The sequence below is a fragment of the Ceratotherium simum genome, chromosome 35, assembly GCF_057802395.1.
Source record: "Ceratotherium simum simum isolate JZ-2026a chromosome 35, ASM5780239v1, whole genome shotgun sequence".
NCBI lineage: Eukaryota > Metazoa > Chordata > Mammalia > Perissodactyla > Rhinocerotidae > Ceratotherium > Ceratotherium simum.
The window spans coordinates 14,747,564-14,766,481 of NC_141934.1; the positions used below are offsets into that span (position 1 = coordinate 14,747,564).

Here is an 18,918-nt window from a genome sequence, read left to right on the forward strand (position 1 = left end):
AATAACATTTTTAGAGAATACGATGGAGTTTGTATAACCCATGCTAACTTGGTTTACAAAACACCTGTTTTTAAAGTTCTCCACCTCTCTCCCTATCTGCAAAGGAAACTGGTAACCTCACTTGCACTGCACAGGCCATGAAATAACCACATAAGGTCTGAGTTATCACAGAACTATTGAAAAGCAGTCTCCACTTCCACATGACAAGATGAAGTTCAGAACAGTTGCAAAAACACCAGTGCTCAATGATTTCATTAAGATGGCTTATTGGATGCTACTGTGCCAAGGAAGCCATCTTACCTTTGAATTACTTCAAACTCAAAGCAGAAAAATCCAAGCTCCAAAAACAGCACAGAGACCTGCCAATTCAGTTCCAATTGCTAAGACGGATCTGAATGCTAAATCTGGAAATTATGCATGGGGAGAATAGTTTCGGCCTTTCAAATGCCCCCATATGTCTATACTGCCCGAATACCCAAGTGTGTCTATTTGCCAGTGATTCTGTGTTTATTTTGTAAGTTGCAACTAATGTATGACTTAGAAATTCACCTCTAGCTACAAAGGACTGCAAAGGTTCCGCACTAAAGAACCCAATACAAAAAAAAGGGAAAAAAATTCAAAACGTAGATGAGATGATCCTAAGAAAATTCACTGAATCTTCCTAACCACTAAGCATGGTACTCCCGATTATCCCGGCCAGGAAAATGAGGAAATCAAAACTCGGCCAAAGGAAGCCACCAGGCCAAGGTCACCCAGAGGCAAAATCTAGTTTGAACTCAGGCCGCTCAGACTCCAAAACTTCAGACACGCGTTGCCTCCTAAGAGCTGGCGGCGTTTGCAAGACCCCGACGTCCCCGGGATTCTCTCCGGTGGAGTGGGCGCCGGCATGTCAGGAGCCGGGAAACCACTGACCGGGTCGTCTGGCAAGTCTAGGTGAAGGGAGGCGGGGGGTGTCGCCCACTCCGAGAAGGGCCCCCTCGCGGGGAGGGGGTCTGGATGCTGCAGGGAGGGGAGGTGACACCTGCAGCCTCTGGGGGCCGCAGCCGGGAGGACGCTCGCATTTTACTTCTGTAATTGGCCTTCCTGTGGATTGCCCAAGCCCCTTCCTGTCGGGGAAGCGGCCCCGTCCCCGCCGCCTCCTGCGGCCCGGGATAGAGGGGATGCGAGGGAAGGGAGGGCGGCGGCCCCCTGCCCGCCCGGTTCTGACAGGCCCGGGACAGGTCCCGCCCCAAGGCCGCCCCGGTTCCTCCTCGTCGCGACCCCAGGCATGGGGTGCGGGGCTCGGCCGCCGGGACCCGCCCGACCCGAGGGGGCGGCCCCAGGGCAGGGGTCCCGGCCAGGAGAGCTGAGGGGAGCGGGCCCGGCTGGTACGACTCACCCGGCCCGCTGCAGTCCGCGCACACCTCGCTGCCCCGGAGCCGCTTCGACATGGCTCCCGCCTCCCACCTGCCGGGAACCAGGGGCCCCGGGACCGCGAAGGAGGCAGCAGCGACAGCGCTTCCGCTCTAACGGGTCCCCGCGGCGGCGCTGGCGGCGGCGCCTCTCCCCTCAGCGCCTCCCAGCCGCGGCGCAGCACGCACGCGCGGGGAGGTGCTCTTAGGCAACGGGTGGGTCATGTGACCGGAAAGGGCACGCTGACTTGGCGCCATCTTGAGTGAGGGCAGATGTGTTCCGCCTGTGTTAAATCTGCATCTTCTTGAATTTGGGTCTCGCTCTGTGGAAGAGATTCACTTCGTACCCAGCACTGATTAACACTGGGGGAAGCATCAAAATCTAGTGGGCAGAACTCTGCAGGCACAACCTGCCTGAGGCAATCAATAGCCAAGTCAATTAGTATAACTTTGGCCAAGTTCATTCATTTATTCATTCCTTTAGTCAACAAATATTTCTTGAGCGTCTACTATGTTCCACACACTGTTCCCAGGCGTTGGCGAAATAGCAGTGAGCAAAGAAGAAATTTCTTGTGCTTATGGAGCTTACGTTCTACTGAGGTAGAGCTACAATAAATTAATAAGACATTCGATGTTTCTTTAGGCTGCAGTTTGAGTCTCATCTGCAAAATGGAGTTAATGTGTTATCTACCTCTAGCCCACGATTTGCTTTTGTATGGCCTGCTACCTAAGAATGATTTTTACATTTTTAAAGGGTGTAAGGAAGAAAAAGGAGAAGAGGAAGAGGAAGAAGAATATTTGATAAAACTCATATGGGACCTGCAAAGCTAAATATGAACTATAGGGCTAAGGACAAATGGAGTAATTTACAGAAAAGTGTGGTGTGCCTGCCCCATAGTAAGCCCTCAATGATAGTAGCTCCTATTATTATTGGTATTTGGTATTACTATTATTTTCTAATCACAGCTTTTTTTTTTTTGAGAATAAAAATAGATAACCTAGAGTAATTTATAGGATGGTGTGAGATAAACACAATGAGGTGAGTTTAATTGGTGTGAAAGCGAGAAGAGATGTGAGTTGAATGCTAATGAATATTTATTGTACTTGTTACATGTCAACACAACTATGATCTCCATTCAGCAAATATTGGATGCCTATTATGGGCCAGGTACTGTTTTAACTTTAGGTACTCTGGTAAGCAGCCATTGTGGAGTTTTCTCTCTTAATGAATAAGAGAGATGGTCAGTAAACATGGGACGATGAAGAGAAAGAAGATTAAGTTGCACAAGGTTTCTGAAAGGATAGGAAGTCCTGGCAAAAGTCTCAGAAGTACTAGTCTTTGCTCCATCTCCCCATTTTTTTCAGTGTGTGGTGTGGGAATAACCACATAATTCCCACACATTCCAGTTAGAGCCTCTGGGTGCCATCCTGATGCTCCTGCATCCTGTTTTGGTTCGCAGACTCACAAATCTTCTGGACCCAACATGTGTGGAGAATGGATTAGGCCAGGATTCTTGAACAGCTGTTGTTGCAGGCATCTGAAAAGCTGGATGTGCACAAGCAGAGAAGGCAGAGGGTATGCTTTTAGGATGCATTAAATAACTTTGCCCTGCTATGTGGTCTAGCTGGAGACAGCTGTGCAGAAAGCTCAGGCTGGTGAGTAACTGTAAGTGATTTGGTTCTTCATTGAATCAAGGAGCTACAGGGCTGGGCCGGCCCCGTGGCTTAGCGGTTAAGTGCGTGCGCTCCGCTGCTGGCGGACCGGGTTCGGATCCCGGGCGCGCACCGACGCACCGCTTCTCCGGCCATGCTGAGGCCGCGTCCCACATACAGCAACTAGAAGGATGTGCAGCTATGACATACAACTACCTACTGGGGCTCTGGGGGAAAAAATAAATAAAAAAAAAAGAAAAGGAGCTATAGGGTCTTAGGTTGAAACCCCAAGAATGAACTTAACATTTGCATACTGTGGTCAAGTCTGGGCATTATCTATTTGTCCTTTCAGCCATAATCCAAAATTCAAATGGCTAGCTTAAGAAAATAAATGACACTCATATGTGGAGTAAACCACCACCATAGGTAACTGTGAATCATAACCCAGTTTGGAGTTCATATACAACAGTGGTTCGCAACTAGGGGTGATTTTTCTCCTCCAGGGGACATTTGGCAATGTCTGGAGACATTTTTGGGGGAGTGCTACTGGCATCCAGTGGATAGAAAAGCCAGGGATGCTGCTCAACTTCTTACAAAGCACAGGACAACCCCCACAGAAAGAATTATGCAGTTCAAAATGTGCCAAAGTTGAGAAACCTTGAGATAGAACTACCCTCTGATCATGGAAATATTTAATGCCACTTCTCCAGAGTTCATAATTCCCTCTTTAAAATTGTTTAGTGTTGCCCACTTCCAAAATGGCTTCTAACCAATCATGGAAGCATCTGCCCTGGTCCAAAAAGGCTGCACGGGAGTCAGTAGCTGGAATGGTTTGGTCCAGACGCCTGTTGTCACCCCCTGACCGTAGAGCCAATGGAAGAGGCCTAGTTGTGGACTGAACCACGTGAGGTTGCTGGAGCAGGGGGAAAGGGGCTGGTAGTGGGTAGACCGAGTTTTCCATGTCGAGATCCTGGGCTAAGGGAAAGACTTCGAGTTGTTTGGGGGGATTAAACTGTGTTTTCCGATGTGGAGATGGAGGTGGGTGGGACTAGGCGAACTCCGGACTGGGTGGCTGGCCTCGCCTACCCCCGACCGCGGCCCGCGGTGGTTCGCTCCGCGCACTTCCCTGTTTGGGGCAGTTCGGCCCGCAGAAGTCGGTTCGGGAGCTGTCAGCGCCGCTGGAGCGCGGTGGGGCGCGGGGTGGGCGCGGCCGACCCGGTCCCCGACCCGGCGCGCGACCTCCGACCTCCCGCGCGCCCAGCTCCTGGCCCGCTAGGCCCCCGGCCGCGTACCGCGCCCCTCACTCGCCTGCCTCGTTCTCTCTCTCGCCGGCCGCCGGACGGGCGGGCGCGGGAGACCCGCCGGGCTGAGGCTGGGCCAGCGGGCGGTGAGGGCCCGGCTGCGGCCTCCTCGCCATGTCCTCGGCCCGCGACGCTGGCCGCCACTTCCCTTTGCACCTCCTGGTCTGGAACAACGACTACCGGCAGCTGGAGAAGGAGCTGCAGGGCCAGGTGAGGGGCGAGGCGGGGGGAGTCGGGGGTCGTTTCCCCTCCCTGAGCCCCTCTCCTGTCCTCTTCCCTGGGGCCCCGCAGAGCCCCTTATTCTGCAGCCGTGAGACAATCATAAGAGGACATGTGTCGGGTGCTTACTGTGTGCCAGGCCCGGTGCCGGGGCTTTCTATACAGGATCTCTTTTTGCCTTTCCAGTAATCCCAGAAGGTAGGTAGTTATTATTACATTTGACAGAGAAGGAAACTGAGGCTCTCAGAGGTTACGTGTCTTGCACGAGGTCGCCCACCTAATAATACCAAGTGGGGATTTTAACTCTGGCCGGCCGACTCCAAAGTGCACTGTCGTAACCCGTTAGGCTCCAATCCCTCTCCCAAAGAGGTAAGAACAACACACCCCTAACCCTACCCACCCTTTCTGTAAGGAAGGTCTTGGTTGGGTTTGGAGTCCAGGTTCTAACTTGCCCTATGACCTTGGGCAAGGCATTTTCTCTTTCTGGCTCAGGAAGGCTGATACATACCAAAGTTTGAGAATCACTGGTTTACAAGATCCTTCAAATCCCTTCCTGTTCTACAGTGCTTTGATTCCTTGTCTTTTATTGATTGCCATCTCTTTAAAGCAGTGGTTCTCAGTTGGAGGTGATTTTGACACCCCCACCCCCACCCCCCAGATGGTAATGCATGGAGACATTTTTGTCCCAAGTGGAGAGTGGTGCTACTGGGATCTAGTGGTGGAGGCCAGAGATGCTGTTTAACATCCTACAGTGCCCAAGACAGCCCCCTACAACCGGGCATTATGTGGCCCAAAATGTTAGTAGTGTTTTGCTTGAGAAAACCTGCCTTAAAGGCATCTCAACAATTCTGGTAGTTATTGGTGCCGTCAAGTTACAAGCTAACAGACTTAGTAGTTAGGATAAGGATTTGTAATTATTTGGTGTAATTGTTCTTGTTGACTTCATTTTATCCAGTTTGCTAAAGTCCTGGTTTTTGAATGGCTTGAAATTGATGCTATAATTGTCAAGAAATTTTAGAGGGAAGGGAGCATTGGTTTTCTTTTGGTTGGCAAAATTTGAGCCAAGTCAGCATCACCCCGTTTGGTGAATGGTTACTGCTAAGCATGTTCTTACACACTGCCATATTCCTTTTAAATCTGTTGAGCACCCACTGGAAGTCAAAAGTCCCTCTTTTTTTCATTTAAATCCTGTGTCCAGATAGAATAAACTTTTATTGTGGAGTCAGTGGTCTTAATTAGATCATGCCCCCAGAGTAAATGAGTCATCATTAGGCATCCCAGTATACGTGATGGTTTACTTCTGTCTCTCTTCCTAGACCTGACTCAGAGGGACTCCTCCATCATTTTACTCTCAGCTCTAAGTCTCACCTGGGACACTTGAAAAATGACCAGACAGTCCTGGTTTTTAGGTCTGCTCGTTTTGCATCTGCACTTCCTCAGTATCAGGGCCACCCAGCTTCTGGCAAAATATTGTGACAAAGTACAAGGAAAGTCACAGAACTAAAATCCTTTTGATAGAGAGGTTCATCATCATCATCAAACCACATACTCTTTCAATACCGATTTCTGAAAACGGCAGGCTTTCTATTCATTGGAGGTAAGGAAAAGAGTCTAAACGAAGTGCAGTTTTTCTTTATAGAAAAACTGATAAGAACGAAGTCTTGGTTTATAATCTAAAATGTGGCATAGTTGAATTCTCTCTTTTTCCTGCAAGCTGTGATAAACGTGTTCCGTGAAAGTTCTGTGTGGCCCTTACCTTAAAAAACGTTAGGGACATCTGTGATTAAAGAATTATAATTTTGTGGCGGATTTTCCTGGAGTAAACTAGTCCTTAGTGCCTTTGGCGGTCAAGGAGGTCAAGGAAGAATATTCATACTTGCTAATTATTTGGTTTTGACTTTGTTGTTGATTATCACTGTAGATCAATTCACAGTGTACCTGTTCCCTCTGAAGAGGTAGTTGAAGTATATTCATAAAGAACATCTTGACGGTGGAAGGGTGACTGTCATTGCCATGTAATCCAGTTACAATCCTGAAACGTGGCCTTTGAAGGGGTGGAGACGGGGCTGGATTCAGGGGTGTGCGACCTGGGCTCAGAAGGGGCTCATGCTTGGTTTAATGCTCTGCTCTTACTGTCTTGAAATTCTTAATTATTTTTTTGAATATGGGACCTTGCATTTTCGTTTTTCACTGAACCCTGCAAATTATGTAACTGCTTCAGGGTCAAGACGTTGATAATTGATATCATTAAAATATGTGGCAGGAAATATTTTGTTGGTTTCATATTTATCGAGATTCTCTGTTGATTCTGAAACGGGTACCTACTTCTGTGACTTGGAGGCAGGTGGGTTAGTGGCCAGTACTAATGCTGATTAAGTTGCGAGCTTGGGCACGTTATTTATCCTTGCTGAATTGTTTCATCACCTGCAAAAATGGGGGAGAGTGACTCTGAAAGCTTACCATTTTGCTGGCGCTATGCTGAAATGTTTTATGTGCAATTTTAGATTTAATTCTCACACCCATCCTTGAGGGTCAGGCTATTATGATTCCCATTTTACAGATGAGGTGGAGGTGGAGGGGCTCAGCTGCACACTGAGCCAGTGGCCGAACCAGCTTGTGAACCCAGAGAGTTTGGACTCTGCCCTAACCCTGTATTCTTAACCCTTCCACTATACTTCCTTCAGTAAAAGTGCCTCTGTTTCAGAATTGTGGCAAATGAGGCAGAGAGCAGATCTGAAAGCGCCGTCACGTCGTAAATGGGAGCAATACCATTTACCATAGTTGCTGCTGTTATTATTACAATCATCCTGGGTATTGACCTTCTTTTATGTATGTTCCAGTTTTTCTACAAGGAACGCGTATTGGTTGCATAATTAAAACAAAAAATTCCTGTCACCCCAGCAATAAAACCAGCTGTTTCACTTAATGTTTTGTTTGCCAGTAAGTTTCTGTTGTCCATTCCTTCATTCCTTCCATCCCACGACATGAGCGAGACTTGAAGCAGGCACACTGGCAGCTGTAATGATTTTACTTTGTTCTAGGAACAGCAGCACAGAAAGAATCAAGTTTATCCAGATGAAGAGGATGAGCACATGTTTCGGAGCGTGTGTGTCAGCCGCAACCTCACCATCGTGCTAATAGCTGGACTTCGGTGTTTGTGTAGCTTTGCCAGCTATGAGATTGTTTCAGGCTTTCAACGTTTGCTCAGCAGAAGCACTTTATTAAGTGCCTCTTAGCCCATCAGCTCAACTGTCTTTAATATTCAGTGGGGCCTTGAAGTTGGTTGGTGCAGTTGAAATGATTTGTGTTATGGTTATGTCATTTGTCATTCAGCTAGAGAGGTCTGTTCAACAGCTTTGGCTTTCTTCCCCATGCCGGGGGAATGAATGAAAACTTAAAGGGACAATGCAAAGGTCGCCTTAGACAGTGGGGGGAGAACCCTGGGACTGAGTGGTGTGGAGGGTGGCAGATGAGGCTTGACTCTAGGGCCAGCCCCCTGTTAGGAAGCCAGCAGGTGAAAGCACAAAATCCAGGCAAGAGGAAGAGGACATTCTAGGCAGCAGCAGTGCTGGAGCCTGACAGGGTACCATCTTGGGGTTCTCACCCCAGCCTGTGGCCGGCCAAGTGAGGCCGCTGGGCACACATTCAAGTCAGTGCTTGTTGCCTGGAGGCCTGCCATGAGCCAAGGGCCGGGCATCTAAGAAGAAGAGCCTAGAGTCTACTCTCAGGTGCTCCTCCTCGGCCCTCCCCTCGGGGGCTCAGGATCACCTGGGAAACCAGGCCTGTGGATCCCTTTCCCGCCTAACTTGGGGTGGGGGAATCAGTTCGGGACACAGCTGCAGAGGAACAGAGCAGTCTGAGAGTTGCACAGGAATGAGGGAGTTGACTGTCTTGAGAGAATGGAGGGCCAGGTAGCAGCCTTTTGCTGGAGGCCCCCCAAGAGGTAAGAGTGATGGTTTATGAAGCACGCACTTTGTGCGAGGTACCGAGCACCAGAAGTGTTGAATAATTCACAGAGGCTAGGGAGGGACCTGGAGGTGGACCTGTCATCTGGCTCTGCAGCCTGTACTCAGAGCTCAGCCTTTTACTGCCTCCAGGACAGCAGATGGTAAAGAAGCCTTTAAGCAAGAAAAGTCAGTGGGCTTACATGAGAAAATAGGAAAGAGATGTGCAGAAATCTCATTCTTTTTCTTCTTTTGGGGTGCTATTATAATTAAAAGAGGTGGGTATTTTAATTTGGTACAGCTCATGATTGAAGAAACTTAAAGGAAAAACTTAAACGATCAGCTTCAAAAGTGAATTCCAGTTAAATTCTGAAAGCTCTTGCTCACTGAACTAATATCATTAGTTGAAGACCCTAAGCCCCACTATTAACTGTAATGAAATTGGAACAAATCCCTTTTAGGAACAAAGTGACAGCTTATATAAAACTGCGTCGTGTGGGTGTATGATCTAAGAGCTAACTCTTCTAGTGCTTACTGTGGGGTTGCATTGTGCCTTTACCCTTGTAAGAACTCTGCAAGGTAGGTGTTTTTTATTGTTCCCGTTTTACAAGGGAGCAAACTGAGGTTCAAGAGAAATTAAGCAACTTATCAAACAGTATACAGATGATAGATTAGTTTTATGTATTAAATAAAATACATATATACAGTGAATTTTAAAAACATCTTTTTTTTTTTTTAATTTTTATTTATTTATTTTTTTCCCCCAAAGGCCCAGTAGATAGTTGTATGTCATAGTTGCACAGCCTTCTAGTTGCTGTATGTGGGACGTGGCCTCAGCATGGCCGGAGAAGCCGTGCATCGGTACGCGCCCGGGATCCGAACCTGGGCTGCCAGCAGCGGAGCGTGCGCACTTAATTGCTAAGCCACGGGGCCGGCCCTAAAAACATCTTTATTGAGATATAATTCCCTTACACAATTCACCCATTAAAGTGTATTATTCAGTGGTTTTTAGTATATTTACTGAGTTGTGCAACCATCACCACTATCAAATTCCAGAACATTTTCATCACCCCCAAAAGAAACCCCATACCCCTTAGCAGTCACTTCTCATTCCCCCCCAACCCCTTCAGCCCCAGGCAACCACTAATCTGCTTGCAGTCTCTACAGATTTGCCTATTCTGGACATCTCATATAAATGGAATCATATGATATGTGGCCTCTTGTATCTGGCTTCTTTAACTTAACATGGTGTTTTTGAGTTTTATCCACATTGTGGCATGTATCAGTACTTCACTTCTTTTTATGGCTGAATAATGTTCCATTGTATGAATAGACCACATTTTGTTTATTCATTTACCAGTTGATGGATATTTGCTTTTTTTCCTACTTTTTGGCTATTATGCTGCTATGCACATTTGTGTACAAGTTTTTGTATGGTTGTATGTTTTCATTTTTCTTTGGTATATACCTAGGAGAGGAATTGCTAGGTCATATGGTCACTCTATGTTTAACTTTTGGAGGAACTGCCAACTGTTTTTCAAAGTGGCTGCACCATTTTCCATTCCCACCAGCAGTGTGTGAAGGTTCCAGTTTCTCCACAGCCTTGTCAATACTTGTTATTGTCTGTCTTTTGGATCACAGCTGTCCTAGTGGGTGTGAAATGGTATCTCATTGTGGTTTTGATTTGCATTTCCCTAATGATTTGTGATGTTGAGCTTCTTTTCATGTGCTTATTGGCCACTTGTATATCTTCTTTAAAGAAGTGTCTATTGAAATCCTTAGCCCATTTTAAAATTGGGTTGTCTTTTTATTCTTGAGTAGTAACAGTTCTTCATATATTCTGGATACTAGCCCCTTATCAGATATATGACTCGCAAATATTTTCTCCCATTTTGTGGTTTGTGTTTTTACTTTTTTATGCTATCAGTTGAAGTACAAAAATTTTCAATTTTGATGAAGTGCAATTTATTTGTATTTTCTTTTGTCTCTTATGCTTTTGATTTTTTATCTAAGAAGGCTTTGCCTACCCAAGGTCACAAAGATGTACTGCTATGTTTTCTTCTAAGAGTTTTATTGCTTTGGCTCTTACATTTGGGTTTGTGATCAAATTTGAGCTAATTTTCGTGTACGGTATATATAAAACTTTATTCTTTTGCGTGTGAATACCAGTTATTCAAGCACCATTTGCTGAAAAGATCATTCTTCCCCCATTGAATTGTTTTGGCATTCTTGTTGAAAATCAATTGACCATAAATGTGTAAGTTTATTTCTGGACTCTAAATTTTATTCCATTGATTTCTATGTCTGTCCTTATGCCAGTACTACACTATCTAGAATTGCTGTAGCTTTGTGTATAAGTTTTGAAATTGGGAGTGTAAGCCTTCGAACTTTGCTCTTCTTTTTAAGATGGTTTTGGCTATTCTAAGTTCCTTGCATTTCCATATGAATTTTAGGATCAGCTTGTCAGTTTCTGCAAAAAGCCAGCTGGAATTTTGATAGGGATTGCGTTGACTCTGTGGCTCAGTTTGGGGAGTATTGCCATGTTAACAATATTAAGTCTTCTGAACCATGAACATAGGATGTTTTTCCATTTATTTAGATCTTAATTTCTTTCAGCAATGCTTTGTAGTTTGAGTATAAGTTTTATATTTCTTTTGTTATTTATTCCTAAATGCTTTATACTTTTTGATGCTATTGTAAATGGAATTGTTTTCTTAATTTCATTTTTGAGTTATTCATTACTAGTGTATAGAAATACAATAGATTTTTGTATATTGATGTTGTATCCTGCAACCTTGCTGAACTCGTTTATTAATTCTAACAGTTTTTTAGTGAATTCCTTAGGATTTTCTATATATGAGATCATGTCATTTGTGAATAGAGATGGTTTTACTTCTTCCTTTCCAATTTGGATGGCTTTTGTTTCTTTTTCTTGACTTATTGCCTTGGTTAGAACCTCTAGTACAGTGTTGAATAGAAGTGATGAAAGAGGACATCCTTGTTTTATCTCTTCTCTTAGGGGGAATGCATCCAGTCTTTCACCATTAAGTCTGATGTTAGCTATGGGTTTTCCATAGATGGCTGTTCTTTGAGGAAGTTCCCTTCTAGTCCTAGTTTGTTGAGTGTTTTTATCACAAAGGGGTGTTGGATATTGTCAAATGCTTTTTCTTTTTTTTTTTTTTTATAATTTTATTTATTTATTTTTTTCCCCCAAAGCCCCGGTAGATAATTGTATGTCATAGCTGCACATCCTTCTAGTTGCTGTACATGGGACGCGGCCTCAGCATGGCCGGAGAAGTGGTGCGTCGGTCTGTGCCCAGGATCCGAACCCAGGCCGCCAGCAGCAGAGCGCGCGCACTTAACCGCTAAGCCATGGGGCCGGCCCCTCAAATGCTTTTTCTTCATTGTCTTAGTTCTTTTGGGCTGCTGTAACAATATACCGCAGACTGGATAGTTTATAAACAATGGAAATTTATTTCTCAGTTCTGGAGGCCGGAAGTCTGAGATCATGGTGACGGCAGATTCGGTGTGGTGGCTGGTGAGGGCTCTCTTCCTGGTTTATAGAAGGTGCCTTCTCACTGTGTCTTTACATGGTTGAAGGATGCTAGCAGGCTCTCTGCGGTCTCTTTTATAAAGGCACTAATTCCATTCATGAGGGCTGTACCCTCATGACCTAAGCACCTCCCAAAGGCCCCACTTCCTAATACCATCGTCTTTGGAGCTTTGGATTTCAGCATATGAATTTTGGGGGGACAAAAACATTCAGACTACAGCATGCATCTATTGAGATGATCAAGTGTTTTTTATTTTATTTATTCTATTGATATGCTGTATTACATTAATTGATTATCAGATATTAAACCCCCCTTGCATTCATGGGATAGATCTCATTTGGTCATGGTGTTTAATAACCCTTTTTATATGTTGCTCAATTTGCTTTGCTAGTATATTGTTGAGGATTTTTGCATGTATATTCATAAGAGATATTGGTCTGCAGTTTGCTTCTCTGTGTGTGATGTGTTTTTCATCAGAATAATACTGGGCTCAAAATAAGTTGGGAAGTTTTCCTTCCTCTTCTATTTCTTTGGAAGAATTTGTGAAGAATTGGTATTCATTCTTTGAATGGTTGGTAGAATTCACTGGTGAAACCATCTGGGCCTGAGTTTTTTTGCTGGGAAGTTTTAAAATTACTAATTCAATCTCTTTACTTGTTATAAATTTATTCAGATTTTCTATTTTTTCTTAAGTCAGTTTTGCTAGTTTGTGTCTCTCTAGGAATATGTCCATTTCGTCCAAGTTCTCTAATTTGTTGGTATACAGTTTGTAGTATTCCTTTATAATACTTTGTATTTCTGTAGAGTTGGTACTAACATCCCCTCTTTCAATCCTGATTTGGTAACTCGAGAGTCTTCCCTCTTTTTTCTTGGTCAATCTAGCTGAAAGTTTGTTGATTTTGTTGGTATTTTCGAAGAACCAACTTTTAGTTTTGTTGACTTTTCTCTGTTGGTTTTCTATCCTGTATTTCACTAATTTTAACTCTAATCTGTATTCATCCATTGTTTTTAATCACATTGTTACCATCGTATATTATAGCATTCTTCCTCCCTTCTCTCCTTTCAAATGAGAAAGAGAGGCACAGGAGACTCTGAAGAGTTATAATTAGCGGTGCAAAGTATGCTGCTGTGTGGCTCACACCTACGGTTTTCTCTGTGGTCCAAAATAGAAAAAAGTCCACAATTTAATATATTGGGCCTTGATTTTATACATCATATCTAAGGGTTGCCCAAGAGCTTGAGTGTTAACCCTTAGTCTGAGATGTTAATTTTGTTCTGGGGTGTGAATTGCAGTAAGCTGTTTCCCCTTCTGTGTGATAAATATTGTTAAGCATCTCCTATATGTCAGGCAGTATGCTGAACTTAGCATCTTTCACGTAGATTGAACTCCATAGGTAAGAAAACAGTTTATATAACAGACGTGTAAGAAGATGATGAATTTGCTAATTATTTCTTTCCTGCTAAGCTTCAACTAAGTTCATAGTTTTTAGCCATCTCTTTTTTTTTTTTTTTTTTTTTGGTGAGGAAGATTGTCCCTGAGCTAACATCCATTGCCAGTCCTCCTCTTTTTGCTTGAGGAAGATTGTCCCTGAGTTAACATCTGTGCCAGTCTTCCTGTATTTTTTTTGTATGTGGGTTGCCACCACAGCATGGCTTGATGAGCGGTGTGTATGTCCATGCCCAGGATCCGAACCCACGAACCCCGGGTCTCCACGGGAACTCAACCACTTTGCCACTGGGCGGGCCCCGTTAGCCATATTACTTTTTAAAAAAACAATGCAAATTAGAGACAGGGTGGCAGAAGCCAGGAAATGTGAGACCTGGATCCTACCCTTTGGAATTTCGATCTCTTTGGTGAGACAGAAAAGCCATACCCTTGGGAAAAGTCAGAGAATCTTGAGAGGTGGCGTGGGCCCTGCTCCGGGAGACATGTTGGTGGTTTAGCACCTGATAGAACACTGAGGCCTGAGACTGGTTCGGGAGGACGTGTGTTCACTTAGCAGAGTGTGTTTAACCCCTTCTGTTATTCCTCCATAACAGTTCCTATCTTCACTGCCCACTAGCCATGATACAATTAGCAAAACAGGGAGGTTCAATGGCTGTTGGATAGTGGTTGTTTACCCACAGTCCTGCTTACTTTCCTTCGCTGTGGCCAATAAGTGGCAGGTTCTGGATATCTTGGGAGGCTGCAGTTAATGCCTGCACAACAACTAGCATCTCAAATCAAGATAAAGCACATTTTCTAAAAAGCATTATGGCATGTAAACAGTTTTTCTATTCCAAAAGTCCCATGGCAGTTTACTGTGTGCTTGGAAGAACCTTCAGAGCCATCTTTGGAAGGCAGCACCCAGTCATTCAGACTGAGCTCACACCAGAGAAACTGCCGCTTGGCTCTGGAGACCCAGTGCAGGTGCTGGAAGGAGGGCCAGAATAGGAATGAAGAGGAAAAGCTAAATGAGTATATCTAGCATGGGGAAGAAAATCCTCAAGGGGAAATGGACCGAAATGGTGTGTGTGTGTTTTTACATTTCTCTATAAATATGTCCACATACACACCTGGAAGATCATCCTCATTGTCTGTAGGATCTGTGGATGCTTCTACTTCAGGGCACTTGGAACTCAGTACACAATAACAAGAGTGGTGTTTTGGTTGGAATCCAGCTAGAGAATGTAATTTTATTCTGACATAAATTATCTTCTGTACTTTCAGTTTTGATTAAAGTCTTGCACTTCCTGTTCTAGACTTGAATGCTGATATGTGCTTGAGAAATGCCCCATGTTCTATGTCATAGGGTGGTTGCATTTCATGAGAGCTCCTAGCCTTATTTGGACTTAATTTGAGTGCTATTGAAAGCTTAAGGTTGTGTTTGATGATCTGAGGCCTACAGACAACATTTATTTATTAGGCACTTAACTTTATACAAAAAGGAACTTACTAACTGTTGTCTTTATTTATAGCCCCCAAATTCATATTTCAATTGTGCCCATGTGCAAGCATTCATTTTTCCATATATTGCTATAATTAATCTGTAAATACCATTTTCTATTTTTATATTTATTATCTCTCAAACACATTTCTATGTTTTTATATAATATGTCAAATTATATAAATGCCAGTGTTTACTTCACAGAATGTGGAGGCTCTTGATCCACGAGGCCGAACCTTATTGCACCTTGCCGTTTCTTTGGGACATTTGGAATCTGCTAGAGTTTTACTCCGACATAAAGCAGATGTTACAAAAGAAAATCGCGAGGGATGGACGGGCAAGTATACTTTAAAAATACTTCAAAGCCTTTCATTTCAGTTTCTTTTTCTGAATAAAGGCCAATCTCAATCGTCATTGTCCTCAGAGTCATCTTTATCTTAAGGCTCTTTCTCTCTTGGAACTAGAGGCCAGAGTGGGGAGATGAGAGCCTCAGATGCTGCTGGCTGATTGTAGCACAATGGCCCGAATTGTGTCCTGGGCCAAAAGCCCTGGTAGAGGGTGACTCCTCATCCAGAAGGCAGCTCTGAGTGCAAACTCTTCCCACCACACGTGAGTGTGGAGGTGAGATTTCCCCTGGGGAATGTGATGGTATAACTCCAGTGTATCCATCTGGATAGGCAAAATCAAAAAGAAATTATGGCTAGAAGTAGGCTTTTCTAGTGAAATCCTGGCATTTCACGTTGTAAGCTCTCTTACTATTGGTCAGAGTAATTTTGTGTTGACTGAGCAAGAATACACACAAGCACAAGTCCGATCTACATGTAACCACAGTTGTATGATCACGTAGTTCAGGCCGGCTCTCTGATGACACTGTCAGGATTTCAGCATCAGTGGTAAGAAAGGGGGGTGAAGGGAGGATGGAAGGGGTTTGATCAAGAGGCTGATAGTGCGCTATTTCTCTTTCCTCTCGGTTAAGAGTTAAGAGCTAGCAAAAAGCAGTTGTGGTCATAAATGATAACGTGGGACTACAGCCTCTCTTCTTTTTTGTAGAAAGTGTTGGTCTTTGATCTATAGAGATAGTTTTCAGACTGGCTTTGGAATTTGCCAGGAAGTCTGAGAAGACTGGGTGATTAAATTTCACCTTTTTGTTTTCCAGTTTTACACGAGGCTGTGAGCACTGGCGATCCTGAGATGGTGTACACAGTTCTTCAGCATCGGGACTACCACAACACCTCCATGGCCCTGGAAGGAGTTCCTGAGCTGCTCCAAAAGATTCTCGAGGTATCTGTAAAAATGTGGCCATGCCATAATTAGAGTTAAATGCTGACACAGTAGCTGGAGACGCAGTTTGACCTCCTGTGTGCCTTCCTGAAGAGTTTTACGAATAGTGAACACGATACATTGAGTACCAATGAGCATTATTTCTTGCCTTTCCAACTTGTTAAATGTATGAGGTCTTTTCACAAATTGTGGTTCTAGGTGACTAGGTTTACCCTTTAAGTGCTGTTTAAAAATTATAACTTAAGACAAATGAACGTAAACAATTAATTTGTCTAGGTGCCTGTTTTCTTAAAAGTAGCATCTTGAGCATAGGTCGTCTTGGGGAAATCGTGATGAGCCTCAGTTACCGTACAGGGATTTTCAGGGCCTGTTGAGGCTCAGAGGTCTGTGTGCAACTTCTCCCTGCCCGCCCTGTCATTCTATCCATTAGCATTTTGTGACTTCTTCTTCTTTTTTTTTTTTTTCTGGTGAGGAATATTAGCCCTGAGCTAACATGTGATGCCAATCCTCCTCTTTTTGCTGAGGAAGATGGGCCCTGGGCTAACATCCGTGCCCATCTTCCTCTGTTTTATATGAGATGCCGCCACAGCATGGCTTGACAAGTGGTGTGTTGGTGCGCGCCCGGGTTCCGAACCTGTGAACCCTGGGCCGCCAAAGCAGAGCGCGCACACTTAACTGCTACGCCACCTGGCGGCCCCAGCATTTTGTGACTTCTAATCCATTGCCTTGGTTTATTTACAGTATTGGCTTTTGGGGCGTTTATCTGTCTTGTGAATTAAAGTGTAGGGGCTCTGTGACACTTAGAGACCTTTCTTCAAAAAATTTACTTCTAGGCTCATGAATTGTTTTGGATGACGGTTGCCATTCTTCAGATAATCTTTGTTACTGCAGGAACCATCCTATCAGTCAACCACGTGCAATATTCCCAGGGTAGCAGGAGACGATAAAGTACCAGTGGTTCAATTTTCATGTTATTTATTCTCAATTTAAGCACAGAAATGAACTCTCCAAAGATATTTGCGAGATAAATCGGCTTTATGTCTTTAGTCAAAACACATTTCTTGGGGCCAGCCCTGTGGCGCAAGTGGTTAAGTGCGCGTGCTCTGCTGTGGTGGCCTGGGGTGCGCCGGTTCGGATCCCGGGTGCTCACTGACGCACTGCTTGGCAAGCCATGCTGTGGTGGCATCCCATATAGAGTGGAGGAAGATGCGCATGGATGTTAGCCCAGGGCCAGTCTTCCTCAGCAAAAAAAGAGGAGGATTGGCAGATGTTAGCACAGGGCTGATCTTCCTCACAAAAAAAAAAATAAAAAGAACAAAACACATTTCTTGAGAAAAATTAACAGCTCTGTTGAGAAAGGGAACAATTTTGCTATAAGTAAGACAATCAAAGCTCATTATCTGAGCACTTTTTAAAAAAAATATATTTCTACGCAAGCTAAGTCATGCCTAAGATATTCATTTTTCACATACTACAATGAAACCTTCCATGAAATATGAAATAGTTGTATGCTGTTGTTTTTAAATAGGTGTGTGTTTGTGTGTGCAAAGATCACGTGGATTTATTATTTTCTTATCTAACTTACTGTAGGAGGAACTACATCATTTGGCCATTTGACAAAACAGAAAATGACTTATTTAACTTGGGGTCATCTTTCATTTAAAAAATTCAATGTAAAGGATTTTCTTCTTTTACCTGTGTTGATCCATAGCAATGAACTGCATTAAATTGTATTCTCTGCTTGTAGTTATAGACAGCCCATAGATGACCTGTGTGCTTGTGGCGTCAGAGGCTCTTGTTGATGTTTTGTCTTTCAATAGTGTTTCCTTAAAATATGTCCGCCTTTCTTATCTGCTGCCCCTTTACAGTGTCTTTGCCGATCATTGGAATCCTGGCTGGTTTTACTCTATAGAGGGTAGATTCTTGGTCTTCCTGCCCTGGGCTTCTGTAAAACCATGGCAGAGCCTTGGGGATGGGATAGAACAGAAAAACACCTGGAATTTCTAGCATTTCTCTTCTTGGATGGCAATTGTGGGATTTCTTAAGGAGCTCTCCAAGAACCTTCTGTAAGAGTTCATGGTAGGTCAGAAAATTATCCTAAACAGGGCTGCTCTGGTGGTGTCAACTGCAAAAAGCCAAATTCTAAAAGTTTAAGAGGAAAGTGGGGGCAAAAGTATTCTGTTAACTGGATGGAGAAATCAACTTCCTGGGGAAGTGATATCTAGCAGCCTATTTCGGTTTCACAGAGTGGTCCCATAAATATGCAGCACTTGCCAGCACACACAGCCTCTCATGGTCAAGTTCCCAGTAGAACAGATGGAATAGAGTTGATGGGATCCATGTCCCTTCTCTTTGCTTGGAATAGCCCATCACCCACACTGTGGGGCAGAGCTTAAGCGCATCCTTCCAGACTCATCTTTCTGCTACTGTTAAGAATCTGATTGAGCCCTAAATCAGATTTGATTTTATCCCTTTCCAACCTTGTTGCTTTCAGGTAACTTTATTAACTGTCTAGACATATTTTGTATCAAGACAAAATAGCAGCCTGAATATAAAATAAACATTTATTTTCATGGGTTTACACTTTATGTTCCTTTTTTGTTTTCTCTCTTCTCTCCCCTTATCCCCATTTTTAAACCCTATTAACC

At 44.0% G+C, this 18,918-nt stretch overlaps 2 protein-coding genes across 11 annotated transcripts in view; one reads left to right on the forward strand and one right to left on the reverse strand.

The window, feature by feature from the left end:
- GIT2 (GIT ArfGAP 2) overlaps positions 1 to 1,547 on the reverse strand; it is a 47,744-nt gene extending 46,197 nt beyond the window's left edge. For all 10 annotated transcript variants that reach the window (XM_014787052.2, XM_014787048.2, XM_004429891.3 and 7 more), the window contains exon 1: positions 1,379 to 1,547. In XM_014787052.2, the coding sequence (XP_014642538.2) occupies positions 1,379 to 1,430 (52 nt within the window). In that variant the 5' untranslated portion in view covers positions 1,431 to 1,547. The remainder of the gene's footprint in view (positions 1 to 1,378) is intronic.
- Positions 1,548 to 4,216: 2,669 nt separating this feature from the next.
- Positions 4,217 to 18,918, forward strand: part of ANKRD13A (ankyrin repeat domain 13A) — a 30,394-nt gene continuing 15,692 nt past the window's right edge. The window contains exons 1-3 of the mRNA XM_004429894.3: positions 4,217 to 4,555; positions 15,194 to 15,326; positions 16,146 to 16,270. Coding sequence (XP_004429951.1) covers positions 4,460 to 4,555; positions 15,194 to 15,326; positions 16,146 to 16,270 — 354 coding nt within the window. The 5' untranslated portion in view covers positions 4,217 to 4,459. The remainder of the gene's footprint in view (positions 4,556 to 15,193; positions 15,327 to 16,145; positions 16,271 to 18,918) is intronic.